The sequence below is a fragment of the Macaca mulatta genome, chromosome 14 (genome assembly GCF_049350105.2).
Source record: "Macaca mulatta isolate MMU2019108-1 chromosome 14, T2T-MMU8v2.0, whole genome shotgun sequence".
NCBI classification, from domain to species: Eukaryota; Metazoa; Chordata; class Mammalia; order Primates; family Cercopithecidae; genus Macaca; species Macaca mulatta.
Window position 1 is genome coordinate 17,408,674 of NC_133419.1, and position 16,440 is coordinate 17,425,113.

The 16,440-nt window shown below is 45.9% G+C and overlaps 1 protein-coding gene across 2 annotated transcripts in view; it reads right to left on the reverse strand.

Moving 5' to 3' along the window:
• Positions 1–9,806: 9,806 nt before the first annotated feature.
• The window catches only part of PTPRJ (protein tyrosine phosphatase receptor type J), a 191,775-nt gene continuing 185,141 nt past the window's right edge, over positions 9,807–16,440 (reverse strand). For both annotated transcript variants that reach the window (XR_013403806.1, XM_028833425.2), the window contains 2 exons: positions 16,147–16,282; positions 9,807–13,438 (listed from right to left, as the gene is read on the reverse strand). Coding sequence is in view for 1 of the 2 variants with exons in the window: in XM_028833425.2 (XP_028689258.2) it covers positions 13,280–13,438; positions 16,147–16,282 (295 nt within the window). In the remaining variant the exon portion in view is untranslated. The remainder of the gene's footprint in view (positions 13,439–16,146; positions 16,283–16,440) is intronic.

Here is a 16,440-nt window from a genome sequence, read left to right on the forward strand (position 1 = left end):
CCTGGGAACATAGCAAGACCCTGTCTTTAAAAAAACTTTTTTTTTAAGAGGAAAGCTCAGAATCTGAGCACACAATTTTATTGTAACCGAGGGTAGAGAAAACTGAGGATAAAACAGGGAGGGCATGAAGAGGCTCTGGCTGAATATGCAGTGGAAAGAGACATTCAGCGAGGATGAAACTAGAGGCCCTGAGGACACCACCTGGGCCCCTGACAAAGATCCATCCCAGCATCCCACCCTCTTGCAGGGGAACTGGGACTCAAGGCAACAAAAAGTCAGGAAGAAATTCCAGATAAGGCTGAAAAAGATGTTGAGAACATCCAGATAGGAGCTTTGCCCCACTTCCAGCACAGCACAGGAGCAGCAGAGCTGCATCAGTGAAAGCAGAGCTGCAGTGTGCATGTGCGAGAGACCGGGAACTTCCCATGTACCCTATCCCAGGGATGCTGAGCAGCCACACAGACCATGAAACTTGAGGTCCAGACAAGGAGGCAGCCTAAAGCAGGGTCCTCAATAATTGATTGAGGACATTCATTAATTAATGATTAATTAATCCTCTGTAATGACAGAGTCCACGGCCAGGAGCAACAAACATGGCCAAGGGGAAAGGGAGACTCATTTCGTCTCCATCAGATTCAGCAATAACAGGCAACACCTGGAGACACGCAGGGTAGGATATATCAGCAAGAGCCAGTGAAAGCCACAGAATGGCCTGAAGACCAGAAGGGTTTCCACCCCACCGCTATGAGAAGACACAGGCTTCCCCCTCCTCTAGCCTCCATCTTAAAAAAAAAAACAAAGGAAGCCAGGCACGATGGCCAACGCTTGTCATCCCAGCTACTCAGGAGGCCGAGGAGGGAGGATCACTTGAGCCCAGGAGTTCAAGACCAGCGTGGGCAACATTGCAAGACCCCATCTCAAAAAAATTTAAAAATTTGAAAATAATCAAAAGAGGAGAGTGGATGGAGAAAACTTTCAAGACTGAGCATTTACCAAAGAGAACCTGAGTTAGCCTAAAAAACAATTGTTTTTTTTTTTTTTAACTTTTAAGTTCAGAGATCCATGTGCAATTTTGTTGTACAGGTAAACGTGTCACGGGGGTTTGTTGTACAGATTATTTCATTACCCAGGTGGGTATTAAGTCTGGTATCCACTAGTTATTTTTCCTGATCCTCTCCCTCCTCCCAGCCTCCACCCTCAAGCAGGCCCTAGCATGTGTTGTTACCCTGTATGTGTCCATGTGTTCTCATCATTTAGCTCCCACTTACAAGTGAGAACGTGTGGTATTTGGTTTTCTGTTCCTGTGTGAAAAACAGTTTTTAGGCCGGGCACGGTGGCTCAAGCCTGTAATCCCAGCACTTTGGGATGCCAAGACAGGCGGATCATGAGGTCAGGAGATCGAGACCATCCTGGCCTACACAGTGAAACCCTGTCTCTACTAAAAAATACAAAAAACTAGCTGGGTGAGGTGGCGGGTGCCTGTAGTCCCAGCTACTCGGGAGGCTGAGGCAGGAGAATGGCGTAAACCCAGGAGGCAGAGCTTGCAGTGAGCTGAGATCCGGTCACTGCACTCCAACCTGGACGACAGAGCGAGACTCCGTCTCAAAAAAAAAAAAAGAAAAACAGTTTTTAACCAGAAAATACTGAATCGCCTTTAACAGACAAGTCCATGCTTTCCACAGCCCTTCGCCATCAGCAGGAAGGGGCATGAAAGCAAGATGAGATTGGCCCCAAATGATCCAGGGTGCTGTTCTGAGGGTACTCTGCTGAGCTGCAGGGCACATTTTGGAACCCGCAACAAATTCATCTCCTAGGATTAATAGAACATCTGTCAATGCTCGACAGTGTCAAGCCCCACCCAGAGCAGGCACTCGTGAACATCAGCTTGTCCTCCTCCTCCAAGGTTGGAATTTTATGCAATACAAGTGTTTGGCTGGAAGGCTCTTCCTGACACCCTGTAACTGTACTATGGTGGAGAAGGCCTGCTCCATCCATGTATTCTTGTACTCAGGCATGCATGCATTCAGCAAACGCACTGTGTATCCAGATGCCAGGCTGTGTGCTGGTCTCTGGGTATACAGGGATAAATGAGAAATAGCTCCTGCCCCACAGAATTGTAAAGCCACAATTACAATCCTGTGTTCCAAATGCTATGATAAAAATAGTAGCCAACATTTACTTATTACTTACTGTGTTCCAGACATTACCTTTTCTCTTAACGTTGACAACAGCTCTATGTGGGAGAGCCAGCTGGGCCCCAAGGGCATGTGTGAGATTCTATGGTAGCACAGTCTAAATAGAAAAGAGTAAGAGAAGGCTTTCTAGAGTGAGGAATGCCTAAAGCAGAGTTTGGCCAAGGAAAGGGGGAAGGATACAAGAATTTGAGCAAAAGGAAGATAATCTTGTAAGATACAATAAATCTTTCTGAGTTTCTCTTCAAAGGATTTAGCCTGTTAACTTCCTTATCCTTTGTTCTCAAACTCAACTTTCTTGTTCTTCCTTGCCCCTAGTTACCGTAAACAGTCTACCCCATTCCCGTTAGCGCTAATCAATAACTCATATCTGTTCCCTTGGTGACCTCTACCCATTGTTCCCCCAAAACTGCACGTCTCATATGCTGTACCTCTGTACCTCACATCCCTCACCCCTTCTATATTTAGGAAAATATGTACAAGTGGCCAATTGGGTCAGCTCGGATTTTGCAGTCTGACCCCAGACCATGGGGGAGTGACACTGTGTTAAGGATAAAAACTCCCTGGTCTCCTTTGTTCTCTGTGCTCTTGTGATTTTGACGGACACAAGTGACACCATTCTGCAGAAGTAAATTGCCTTGCTGAGAAAATTAAACTTTTGCCTGAGTGCTGGTTTTACTTCACGGCACTGAGTATTTATTCCTGAAGCATTTTATATCCAACAATCTCTTGTATAGAAAATCAAGTGTAAGTGGTTTATTATGGCTGAGGGTGGATTCTGAGCAGAATGTAGTAGAGGCAGGCTGGTAGTTGGGACACAGCCATGTCCCATCCACCACCCCAGGTGCCCTCCTGCCTCAGCTGGTTACTATGAAATGACTGAGATGACCCCCTCCCCATCAGAAGCAAATTCAAAGGGCAGATCCGTCTTGTTCTCTGATGCCTTCGTTCCATCTCACTGACACCAGGACCAACAACATCACACTAGGAGGCAGAGCAGAGGGAGGCACAAACTCACCAGTCACAGTCCAGGAAAGAGGCCTTCCCAGTGGCCAAGGCCAAGCCTTCTGCCCTGAGCTACTCCCATGAGAGGGCTGGCCCCTTAGGGGAGTTTGTGCCTCAAAAGGCCCTTCCTTGTGTTGAGCCAAACCTGTCTCCCTGTCACTGTCACAGGTCCTAGGCTGACCTGTGAGGTCACAAGAGGCATGTGTCTGTCCCCTCTTGCCCATGGTGGCCTTCCAAACTTTCCAAGAAAGAGCCATGCCATCTGCCTCCCTCCAAAGGTTCTGGAAGTAAGCAAGCATCCACGCCAGGTGGAGTGGATGGGATCAGTGGATTTGTTGAAAGGGCCTTCACAGATTCTTCCCGTGGAGTCTATGGCCCATGTCAGGGAACATGAAATGCCTCAGACGGACCCTCACACTGCCAAGGCTTGCAGGATCAGGGCCTACAGGTCTGGATCAGGTTATCCAAGACAACCATGACACCTGAGCATGCCATTTTGACATGACAAAATTGGTCTCATGACACGACACCTGGTCTCACACCCAAGGCTGCAGCTGTGGAAACACAGAATTCCTTAGATCCTGCATGTGTGGCCCTCGCTAAGTGGGAGACTCGAACAGGTGATCCCAACTTGGGCGGCTGAGGCATAAGAATTGCTTGAACCCAGGAGGCAGAGGCTGCAGTGAGCCGAGATCATGCCATCACACTCCAGCCTGGGCAACAAGAGTGAAACTCCGTCCCAAAAAAAAAGAAAAAAAAAAAAAGCAAGTTTCATTAGCCAGGTGTGGTGGCACACACCTGTAGTCCCGGCTACTCAGGAGGCTGAGGTGAGATGATCACTTGAACCCAGGAGTCTGAAGCTAGCGAGCCATGACGGTGCCACTGCACTGCAGCCTGCATGACAGAGTGAGGCCTCATCTCTAAAAATAAGATTTTTTAATTTTAAAAAAGAAGCACGTTTAAAAAAATTGAGCACAGAACCAACTCAAGAGGTTAGCAGCCAGGATAGTGGTTCGTTTTGCCAGGGGGTGGCTGAAAGGGGGCACCAAGGTGGCTTATGGCATGCCGGTCATATATACTTTTTTTATTTGGGTGCTGGTTATACAGGTGTGTTCATTTTTGGAAAATTCCTCACACTGCCAACCTAGGCTTAGTGCATTTTTCTGTCTGTATCACACTTCAATAGAAATATTACTCAAAGAAGTATGTTAATCTTAAAAAGAAATATGAACATGTTTGGTTCCAGTTTTGCAAAAAGATGAAAGCAAATACATGAAGATGTATGCATGTATGCATATATGGGGTGTGTGTGTGTGTGTGTGTGTGTGTGGGTGGGTGGGTGAGTGGGTGTGGTGTGTTTGTGAGAATTCTAAAGGTTACAGAATTATTTATAGTAAAATGTTAAGAGTGGTATTACCTATGTGGTGGGATGTATTAGCCTATATTAGTTATCTCTTTTTGTGTAACAAATTATCCCAAAACAGAGCAGTTTGAAACAGTAAACATTTATCATCTCAGATGCTTTCTGCAAGTCAGGGAGTCTGGGCAGGCTCTGGCTCGGGGTCTCCCAGGAGCTGCAGTCAAGCTGCCGGCCAAGGCTGCTGTCATCCGAAGGCTGACCTGCTTCCAGGCCCATTCACGTAGCTGTTGGCAGAAGGTTCAGAAGAAGCCCACCACGTGGGCCTCTCACAAGGCTGTTCAGAACATGCCAGCTGGTTTTGGAGAGAGAGAGGCAGGGGAGGGGTCTGGAGGCAGAGAGAAAGAGCAAGAGAGAGAGAAAGAGAAACTGCACAGTTTTATCTCAGAAGTGCGATGCCATCACCTCTCTGCAATCTACCAGTCACACAGACCAACCCTGCTACAGTGGAGGAGGCGCTACACAAAAGTGTGACTACCAGGCGGGAGGATTATTGGGGACCATCTTGTTGAATGGTGACAACATAGGATTTTTTAATTTTCCTTCTTTTCCTAAATTTTTATACCATGAACATATGTAACAAATTATACGGAAAGCTGCCAGCTGCTGGCAAGGGCGCTTCCTTTGCCCTGTTGTTGGTTTTTAGCCTTCCCTTATGGACCTCCTGGTTCCTTTTCCAATCCTATGTGCTCCACTGCCCTGCCACAGCCTAGCCAAGGATTGCTTCCACAGCCCAGTTCTCTGCCGCCATCTAGTGGCATCATCCAAAACTGCTGGCCCCAACAGCGGGCCATGATTCACCTTTTGGGGTCAGGAGGCTTCACCTGCCTGCAGGAAGGTAAAGCCCAGGCTCTCATGTTGGAGGCCCCAGAGATCTGCCACATTCAGCCCCAAATACAGCTGTGAAACCCCAGAAGGGATGGGATGGCTATCAGAACTTGGAAGCTTGGCCAGGCGCCGTGACTCACGCCTGTAATCCCAGCACTTTGGGAGGCCAAGGTGGGTGGATCTCCTGAGGTCAGGAGTTTGAGACCAGACTGGCCAACATAGTGAAACCCCATCTCTACTTAAAAAAAAAAAAGGCCGGGCGCAGTGGCTCAAGCCTGTAATCCTAGCACTTTGGGAGGCCGAGACGGGCGGATCACAAGGTCAGCAGATCGAGACCATCCTGGTTAACACGGTGAAACCCTGTCTCTACTAAAAAATACAAAAAAAAAAACTAGCCGGGCGAGGTGGCAGGCGCCTGTAGTCCCAGCTACTCGGGAGGCTGAGCCAGGAGAATGGCGTAAACCCGGGAGGCGGAGCTTGCAGTGAGCTGAGATCTGGCCACTGCACTCCAGCCTGGGCGACAGAGCTAGACTCCGTCTCAAAAAAAAAAAAAAAAAATTAGCCGGGAGTGGTAGTAGGCGCCTGTAATCCCAGCTACTCGGGAGGCTGAGGTAGGAGGATCACTTGAACCCAGGAGGCAGAGGTTGCAGTGAGCCGAGATCACACCAGCCTGGGCAACAAGAGCAAAACTCTGGCTCAAAATAAATAAATAAATAAAAATTTAAAATGAACTCTTGGGAGCCTAAATCTTCTCTATTCTTTCTGCCTACTCCCTCCACTCTCCAGATACCAAAGAGGCCCTGGACTCTTGCAGACCACGCTCAGCCAGGAACAAAGAGGTAGCCCCTTGTTTTCTACAGCTTTACAGCTCGGAATCTAACGTCCGAAACCTGAGCTTTCATTTTTAACAAAGTCCCAGCAACAGGGGGTGCTCCAAAAACAGCCTGGGGTTCACACTCAGCTTAAAGAATTTTGTAACCTGACTAGTAAATTTTAAAATATACTGTAGCCTCTTTTTTTTTTTTTTTTTTTTGAGGCAAGGAGGGATAAGTGCTAAGTTTTAAACTAGTTACTCTTAAATAAGTACTCCATATTCATTGGGAGAAATTAGAAACTATAAACAGGTGAAAATTTAAAAAAATCCACTCCTAATCCCACTATTATATTATTCTAGAGTTGTGTTTCTTTTCTTCTATACACTTATTTCTTAATGGGATTGTTCTCTGCTTATAGTTCTATTGTTTTTCTCACTTAAGCTTTACACTTTATAAGACCACAGGTGATCATCTGGTTTTTCTTTCCCATGATATCTCAGTTCCTAGGCTATACCTGGGTAAGGCAGTTTTTAGCAAACTAAGTGCTAGGGGCAGAGAATGTTGTGCTATTTTGCAGGGTAGCCTCGTTTGGTTATTTTTTTTTAGTATGTGGATAACAGGTCCACAATACAGTGTCTCCGTGCCTCCTCTAAACCACCAGTGTGGGCAGAAAAGTTCTGGGACAACTTTGGTCTCAATCAAAACAGGAAGATGATGGATACTTTATCCCCAGCCCAAGCGCTGTCCCTAAGCAGAAAGCCCAGGAGAGCTAACGATACCATACTCTTTAGTGGAGGCCTCTGGAACACAGATATAGGTAAAATTTGTTGTTTTCTTTCACATGATAGATACCTCCAGGTTATGTTTATAATTGCTTGTGTTAAGAAATAGACTTTTAAAATTATTATTATTACTTTTTTCCCTCTGTCATCCAGGCTGGAGTGTAGTGGCATGATCTCAGCTCACTGCAACCTCTACCTCCCGGGTTCAAGCAATTCTCCTGCCTCAGCCTGCTGAGTAGCTGGGATTACAGGCGCCCCCCACCATGCCTGGCTAATTTTTGTATTTTTAGTAGAGACAGGGTTTCGCCATGTCAGCCAGGCTGGTCTGGAACTCCTGACCTTAGGTGATATGCCTGCCTCAGCCTCCAAAGTGCTGAGATTACAGGTGTGAGCCACTGCAGCCAGTCTGTTATTTAATGTTGACAATACGTACACCTGTGTATGTGCACACATACACACACACACAGTGTTTAAAAGGTGAGACAGTTTCAGCCAACCACACAGACAGTCCTAGAGCACATTCACCTTCCACAGTTATCAGCCTCAACTCACCTCACTCACCCCCACCCACATGCTCCACAGATTCCCATCACCTGAAGCCTGGCCATTCTCCAAGCAAAGCCTGTAGTCTCCTGCCCTGTACCTGCCCCGCTTTATCTCAACACTAAAAGTCACCCACTCATAATTCTCTGGGCCCGTTACCTCTTCCTTTAAACCTCCTCTAGTAGTTCCTGGCATTCATTTGGCATCTGCATCTCCCAGGCCCCAGCCGCTCCCTTGAGGCTCTCCTCAAGGGCGGGAGTTCATCTCCATTCCACTCTGTCTCTGGCAGGCCCATGAGGTGTGCACTGCTGCTGTCCAAACTGTCTCGCTCTCATCTTCCCCCAAAGCAGGGGTTGTTTGGAGGGCGTGTTGCAGAAGATCCTTCATCCTGACAGGGTATAACTGCACTGCCTGCGTGAGACTGATGAGTTGGTGCATCAGGACAGGAAATGCCATTTTTCTTCACGTTTTCATCCTCTAACATGCTCAAGATTTGACTTACATGTACTGCTTGTCTGTCTCCCTTTATCAGCATGTAAACTCCATGAAGGCAGAGATTTTTGTCTGTCTTGTTCACCACTGAACCCTCAGCCACTGAGGTACAGTGCCTGGTAAAGGATAGGAACTCAGTAAATCACAATTGAATGAATGCATGAATTTGTCTCACAAAAGAGATCTCACAACAAAATCCTCTTAGTCTGGTTTTTTTTCTGTTTTGTTTTGTTTTTTTTCCCAAGACAGAGTCTCGCTCTGCTGGCCAGGCTGCAGTGGTGCGATCTCAGTTCACTGCAACCTCCACCTCCCGGGTTCAAGCAATTCTCCTGCCTCAGCCTGCCAAGTAGCTGGGATTAGAGGCGCCCTAATTTTTGTATTTTTACTAGAAACGGGGTTTCACCCTGTTGGCCAGGCTGGTCTCAAACTCCTGACCTCAAGTGATCCACCCAGCTCAGCCTCCCAAAGTCCTGGGATTACAGGCATGAGCCACCGCACCTGGCACTCTTAGTCTGTTTGAGAGTTTGCATCCGCATATGAGAGAGACAGGGATGAAATTAGAACTACCCTAATTGCCACAGTATCCCAGCAATTCTAGGCTTCCTTGCATCCACCAATGAAAGCCCTCTAAAAATCCCAGGGGACCTGCATATCCCCCCCACCAACTGGGTATCCATCCACCTGCAGACTTATACCTCCAACCTTCTGGGAACACACATAATCTTAAGATGCACAACCACTTTTTCCAAGCCTCCTCTTCACTAAATTGCCCTGAATATGTGTTACAGGCTGAATTAGGTCCCCTCCAAAACTCATATGGTCAAGTCCCAACCCCCAGTACAACAGAATTTGACTACATTTGAAGAGAATGTCTTTGAAGAGGTAATTAAGGTAAAATTAGGTAAATAGGGTGAGCCCTGATCCAGTATGATTTGTGCCCTTATAAGGAGATTGGCCGGGAGCGGTGGCTCACGCCTGTAATCCCAGCACTTTGGGAGGACAAGGCAGGCGGATCACGAGGTCAGGAGTTCGACACCAGCCTGACCAACATGGTGAAACCCCACCTCTATTAAAAATACAAAAAAATTAGCTGAGCGTGGTGATGGGCACCCATAGTCCCAGCTACTCGGGAGGCTGAGGCGGGAGAATCACTTGAGCCCAGGAGGCAGAGGTTGCAGTGAGCTGAGATCGTGCCACTGCACTCCAGCCTGGACAACAGAACAAGACTCCATCTCAAAAAAAAAAAAAAAAAAAAAGGAGGAGATTAGGACACAGACATGCAGAGGGAAGACCATGTGAAGGCACGGGGAGAAGACAGCCATCTGTAAGCCAAAAAGAGAGGCCCCTGGAGGGTGGGGCAGGAGAATCGCTTGAACCCGGGAGGCGGAGGTTGCAGTGAGCCAAGATCATGACTCTGCACTCACTCTGGGCAACAGAGTGAGACTCTGTCTCCAAAAAAAAAAAAAAAAAAAAAAAAGGCCTCATAGGAAACCAACCCTACCCACACCTGGATCTCAGCCACCAAAATTGTAGGAAGAAAATCTCTGTTGTTTAAACTACCAGTTGGTGGTACTTGTTCCAACAGCCCTAGAAAACTAAAACAATCTGGAAATCCCAAAGAGAAATGTTTTTGTTAAGGATGCCCAAGTAAAATGCAGGCCAGTAAACTGCTTGGTACATTGTAAGAAGAAAAAAAAAAAAAAGAAGAAGAAAGAAAGAAGCAAAGGCATAATGCATTGACTTTTTTTATATTTGGTATTTGTAAGTCTTTAAAAAAATGTTTTCAGGCCATTTTTTCCTTAAAAAAAAAAAAAGCAACCAACAGCAATACTCTGTACAAGTATAACAAACATTAGAAATATGCATCATTCCAAAATAGTTACAAGAAAATTACAGTTTAGAGTCCACATCAACACATCCTATTCATATGTGCCCCCAAGGGAGAAAAAGCTACAGTATGTTAAACACACAGCTGCTACACAGTAGTCTGCAAACCCAGAACTTAAGACTTTTGAGGCAAATCAACCACAGTCACCGAGGCTTGTTTAGCTCAGTAAGTACAATCAAGCATTTCAAGAGAACCAGGCTTTTTCATCCCAGATGAAAAACAAACGCGATCCGCTGCAACGCTGACCCCGCCCCTCCATCCCTAACCCCAGGGAGCCTCTGACTCAAGAAAGCACAAATCCAGTGGAGTCAATTCGGCGGAACTCTGGCTGGAGGTCACAGTATGGCCGCGGTGGGCAGACACCAAATGTCATTTCCTGCTGGTGCCGAGATCATCACTAGATTCGACTTCGGAGGCAAGAAGTGGTGGTTTCCGGGAGATGCTATCAATGGCCCGAATCCCCCAAACGAGCCGGCCACCCATCTTTGGCCCTTCCATTGACACCGAAACCCACACCAGCTGCTTTTCTGTATGCAACTGTCAAAGACTGAGCAGGGGCGCTCACACCATCCCCCCGATTCCATTGGACTCTTCCAATTTGAGCTCATTGTTCCTGGGAGGGGTTGAGGCAGCTCGGAGGCACCCTCCTCTTGCCTCTGACCAACCCCCAGCCTGTGTGTCCTTTATAGTTACACATGAATCTTCCCTTTTCAAGCACTGTGCTATAAATACCCTTACCACCCCCACTGGCCCTGTCCCCAGCCCTTTTCAGGATGCAGAGAAGCATCGTGACCTTCGTGTGACCTGCCCATTTGGAATCCCAGACCGCTCCGCCGCAAGAGTTCCTCCCGTGATCGCTGGGGCCGCTTGCCCATTTCCCAAGCCCACACCAGGCGGAAGGAAAGAGGGTTACTGTGTTTTGCATTTTTATACAATGTGTTTACAATTATGTTGCTTTAATCTTTTAAAGGATTTAATCTTTTAAAGGATTTTTTAGCAACAAGTCCCTTCCTCTGACTTCCCGGTGGCAGTGATGGGGGCAGAGCAGAGCTCAGGAGCTACCTGGGATTTGCCAGCCATCACAATGGTTTCAGACACACTGGAGGGGAGAGGACCACAGCCCACAGAACTGCTGCCTGAACAGGGACCTATGAATGAAGTACCGACTGCTCCGAGATCTGCATGAGTTGGAGGCAGGCCGGTGTGAAGGTGTGGGAGGAATCTGCCCACGCCCAGCTTCATGCAACGCCCCGAGGACAGCGTGGCTTCCCTGATTCACCCCTACTGAGCCAAGGCCCCCTCTGAAGTTAGGTCAAGAGGGCCCGCCCTAGCCTGGCTAACTCATTCCTTTGGGGACCTGATACTCAATGAACTGCTTACTACCAAAAAAAAAAAAATGCAAAGGATTCAGCAAAAAGTGCAATTTCCATTTGAGAAGTAAGATTCTCCCCAAAACACGACACCATCTTTTCATCCTTTCAGTACCTCAAAGGGAAAGGGAAATAAAAGGCATACAGCACTAACCCTCTGAACTACAGCCAGGGCGTTAAAAAGTGCGGTTCACCCTTTAGAACCCTAAGAGACCCATTAACACGTCCAGTCAGTTATCAAAGTGCCAGTGAGGTGAGGGGCGTGGCAGAGTCAGGAGGGACCAGGAGGCTGGAAGAGCCGGCTCCCATTCTCAACAGAACACACCTGTCCTGTTGACAGCAGGACGCATTACTGTGGAAACAGCCACAGGACTCCAGGGACTTGGTTATTCCTTCATAAAACCTTGTCAACTTCATTGCCTATTGGAGGTTAAACTCAAAACTTCTTCAAAATATAACCTGAGCCACAATATAAAATAAAAAAGAAGAAAAAAATCTTTTCATGTTAATGCCTTAAGAAGTTTACAGATTATGTACCAATAAAATAAATCCACATAAATTCTGAAATTCTTGGTGGACACACACCTGAAGCAAAAAAAAAAAAAAAATTAATCTACATTTTAAAAATCAAAGTAATTACAGCAGCAGTATAGTGAAAAGAGGTTTTAAAAATAATAATTACATCTTTGATACAAATTCAAACTTTGTACACCTCAATTCATTGGAATGACTGTTTTTGAGAGCTTAGTATATATATATATATACACAGTAGATTCCGATATGTGTCACGGCAGAGAGAGACAAAAGCCAGTGGACTTCGGGGAAGGAGGGATTAATCTGATGCTGAATTCACGCTGAAGTGTTCACAGATTGCCACGCTTCTGAACATACACACACACATACACACGGACACAGACACTTAAAATGCCAACCTGAGTAAAACGTTACTAAAAACCTAGAACATCATGAATCACTAAGTCACATATTGCACCTTTAAATAATCCTTCATACCAAATACAGACATGAGAAAAAGGATAATACAGGGACAGGAAAAGGATTTCTGTCACTGTAGGATTCCTCTGCTTCTCCCATTCCCACCCACAGAAATTCTCAAGGTGATATTTGAGTCGCCATTCTCACCCAACCAATGGGCTGAAAATGTTGCCAACAGAAGAGTCTTTGGAGAAAACTGGGAGGGAAAAAGGAAGAAAAAATGGAGCACAAATGTACAGGGGGCAGGGGACGTGGGGTCAGGGCAAAGAGGCCTCCCCTGATCAAATGAGAACAGAAATGTTACGGAGGAGGCAAACCTCTGATGCTAAACTACTGTTTAAATATTCCGTATATTCCAATTATGAGATTCAGTACAAAAATATAGATCTCTACTGAGTTTTGCCTGTGGAAGCATAATTCAGAAAAGGCACATGTTCAAATAGAAAACCCATTCGGAAGAGGCGCCACGTACCCCTCCCTGCGCAACCATCATCCACAATTAGGTATTTTCCATCGGCTAGATTCCAAGATACAGTAGGTAAAAATAGACCTCTGATACTTAAAATATATTCAACCCAACACAATCCTGGCTTTAGCATGTGAACCATATAAAATAGTCTTTTTTAAAAAAGAAATTGTTTTGGAAAAAAAATCATAGCTCCCTTTTCCTGGTTTTCCACAATCCTCAAGGGGGGAAAAAAAAAAAAAAAGAAAAGTGACCTCATCCCATTGGTCATCAGGAATGCAGGTGATTTGCTCCCCACCCATCCACAGCCCCCGACAGCCCCAATTTGTCATCTGTCACGTGCAGCTTCATGCCCTCAAAATTAGTTCTCACAAAACAGAACAAAGAATTAAGATATTAGACATATAAAAACATGTCGACATCGGGGCCTGTGCCTTCGCTGTGGGTGCGACGGTCTGGTTCACTCCAGAAAGGTTTCTCCTTTGGAATTAGGCGATGTAACCATTGGTCTTTCCGAATGTGGTCACGGGTGCCAGGTTTTCATAGATTGTCATTGCAGTTGTGTTCTGGTAGATGAGATCTACTTTGGAGTCTTTCTGGGATCTGACAATATCCAAAACACACTGATTGAGGAAAACATACTGGTCCTGATAGAAAAAGGAAAGAGAGAGACAGAAAATGAACACGGGTCCCAGAAATGAGCACCCAAAATTATTTTCAAACAGGTAATTCCCCGGCCCCACTCCCAAACCCCATCCACCCAACAGCAAACGGTTCAGGTGAACGTGTTTCGAGACGTAACAGCACTGCAGTGAAATCTGAAATCACAGAAGCAAGATGTCCATCGTCGAAGATTCTCAACCAGAAGAGCACACACCACACCTCCCCTCCCCAAGGAGAAATGCCACAGTCTCGGGGAAGGGCAACGAAAGGAGGAAATGTAGAGGAAAGAAGGCACACACACATTCGAACAATCAAATGTCCAACAAGATGGCCTTGGCTAGTGAGGCCGTGCAGGGTAAGAATCAACTGTTATGCCCAACCGAGAAGCGAGGTTAAAAGGAGATGATCAGGTGGAGCTGGACGAGGACTACCCTTCAGGCAAGTATATCAGAATCTCCGGGTAGTGATGAAAAAAAGGGGAAATGGGGGTATAAGCTGACAGAGAAAAATATCCATGATACTGTAAGAGGAGGAAAAAAAACACAGAGAAGCAACATATATAAAACAGGATCTGGCCAGGCGTGGTGGCTCATGCCCGTAATCCCAGCACTTTGGGAGGCCGAGGCAGGTAGATCGGCTCAGGTTAGGAGTTCGAGATCAGCCTGGGCAACATGGTGAAATCCCGTCTCTACTAAAAATACAAAAATTTGCTGGGCATGGTGGTACATGCCTGTAATCCCAGCTACTCAGGAGGCTGAGGCACGAGCATCGCTGGAACCCAGGAGGTGGAGGTTACAGTGAGCCGAGATGGTGCCACTGCACTCCAGCCTGGGTGACAGAGCGAGACTCCATCTCAAAAAAAAAAAAAAAAAAAAAAACCGGATCCAATTTTTTCAAAGTACTGTGTGTCTGTGTGTGTGTGTGTGTGTGTGTGTATGTGTTTACAGATGTACATAAAGAGTCTTATAAAGATGGACACCAAACTATAAACATTGGCTACCTGCAGGAAGCAGGACTGGGAAAGGAAAAGTAAGAGAAAAATATATTGAGGCCGAGCACAGTGGCTCACGCCTATAATCCCAGCACTTTGGGAGGCCGAGGAAGGCGGATCACGAGGTCAGGAGATCAAGACCAGCCTGGCCAACATGGTGAAACCCCGTCTCTACTAAAATACAAAAAAAATTAGCCAGGTGTGGTGGCACGTGCCTGTAGTCCCAGCCACTTGGGAGGTTAAAGCAGGGGAATCGCTTGAACCCAAGAGGCAGAGGTTGCAGTGAGCCAAGATCACACCACTGCACTCCAGCCCAGTGACAGAGCAAGAATCCGTCTCAAAAATAAAAATAAAAAGAGAGAGAGAGAGAGAGAGAAATATATTGTCAAATGCTTTCATATGAATAAGTATTGTTTTGAAAATATAAAAAAGATTAGACTCTAGTAGCAGGGATAAGAGTTCTGTGTTTCTCAAAAAAGGATAAAAGATTGAGAAATACTACTTTATATAATCATAGCAGAAAAAAGACAATCTCTCTTTTGACCAACACAGGAGGTGAATTTCACTCTTTCCACAACAACCATCAAGCTCACCCCAGAGCACACAATGTACCCAGGCATCTAGAACATTCCCTGCTAGACTCAAAAACACAGCATATATTCATAGAGTTCTAAATCGGTACAGGACGATAGCCTGATACAAAATTAATATTCTGCTCTCATCCTGGTCAAGGAACATTCACCCCTTTGAGGAAAGCAACTTTGCAATATGTTCTCTGTTGAAAACATGCCTCAAAAACACTGCTTCTCAGTAACATTTTGGGTAAAACCAAATCCAACAGTAGTACAGAAATTATACCGTAGATATTAAGCATTCCTTTTCTTTACTGGTCAGCCACCCTTCTGTAGCTATGATAATTGATATTCTTTAAAATGTATAAGTCTGAGTGAGGATAAATTGCTGTATTAACATTTAAGTGGCATTATATGTCACATCATTAATGTTTGATGAGTTTGTTTCATTAGCTTATTTTAAAGATGGTCAGACCTTCTTAGAAACAAAGAATGGAAAATACCAGTTTTATGAGTTTAAAACCCAGAAGCCAAAGTTCAAAGATGTCCCAAGATTATTTAATGAGTCAGAGGCAGCAAGGTAAAGAATCCTGACACCATCTCAGATTGTAGTTCCATTACTGACATCAGTACTACTATGTCACTTGTACTGGGTAACTTAATTCCGAGTCAGCTTAGAGTCTGCAAAGAAATCCAATGTTAGTTCACAGCCAAGAGCCAGAAAGATCTGGAAGGGTGACATATTTTAACACGAGTGCATGATACAATGCAACCTTTTAAAAATGGAGGGGAAGGGCCAGGCGCAGTGGCTCACGCCTGTAATTCCAGCACTTCGGGAGGCTAAGGCAGGCAGATCACTTGAGGTCAGGAGTTCGAGACCACCCTGGCCAACATGGAGAAACCCCATCTCTACTAAAAATACAAAAATATAGCTGGGCATGGTGTGCGTGCCTGAAATCCCAGCTACTTGGGAGGCGGAGGCAGGAGAATCGCTTGAACCCAGGAGGCAGAGGTTGCAGTGAGACGAGATCACGTCACTGCACTCCAGCCTGGGCGACAGAGCGAGACTCCATCTCAAAACCAAAAAAGAGGGGAAGGGTGGAATGTCAAATACAGATCTTGACCTCACCTCTGTCTGCACCATTAAAGGCCTATGCATTCGAAGGTCATACACAATCCCATATACATCCACGGTGTTCTCATTCTCTATCTGGTAGATGAGACGATCAATGGCAATGAAAGTGCCCGTCCTTCCGACCCCAGCACTGAGAGAAAAGAGAAATAAGCCTATTACAGTGGGTTTCCTCAACTGCAAGCCTCTTAGAGTTCCTCATTTGTACATACGTCTTGCTTTCCTTCACTGTCACACTTTGAGGGCAATGTGCAGGGTCAATACACATTTGCTCAGTTGAAGCCTCAGCAA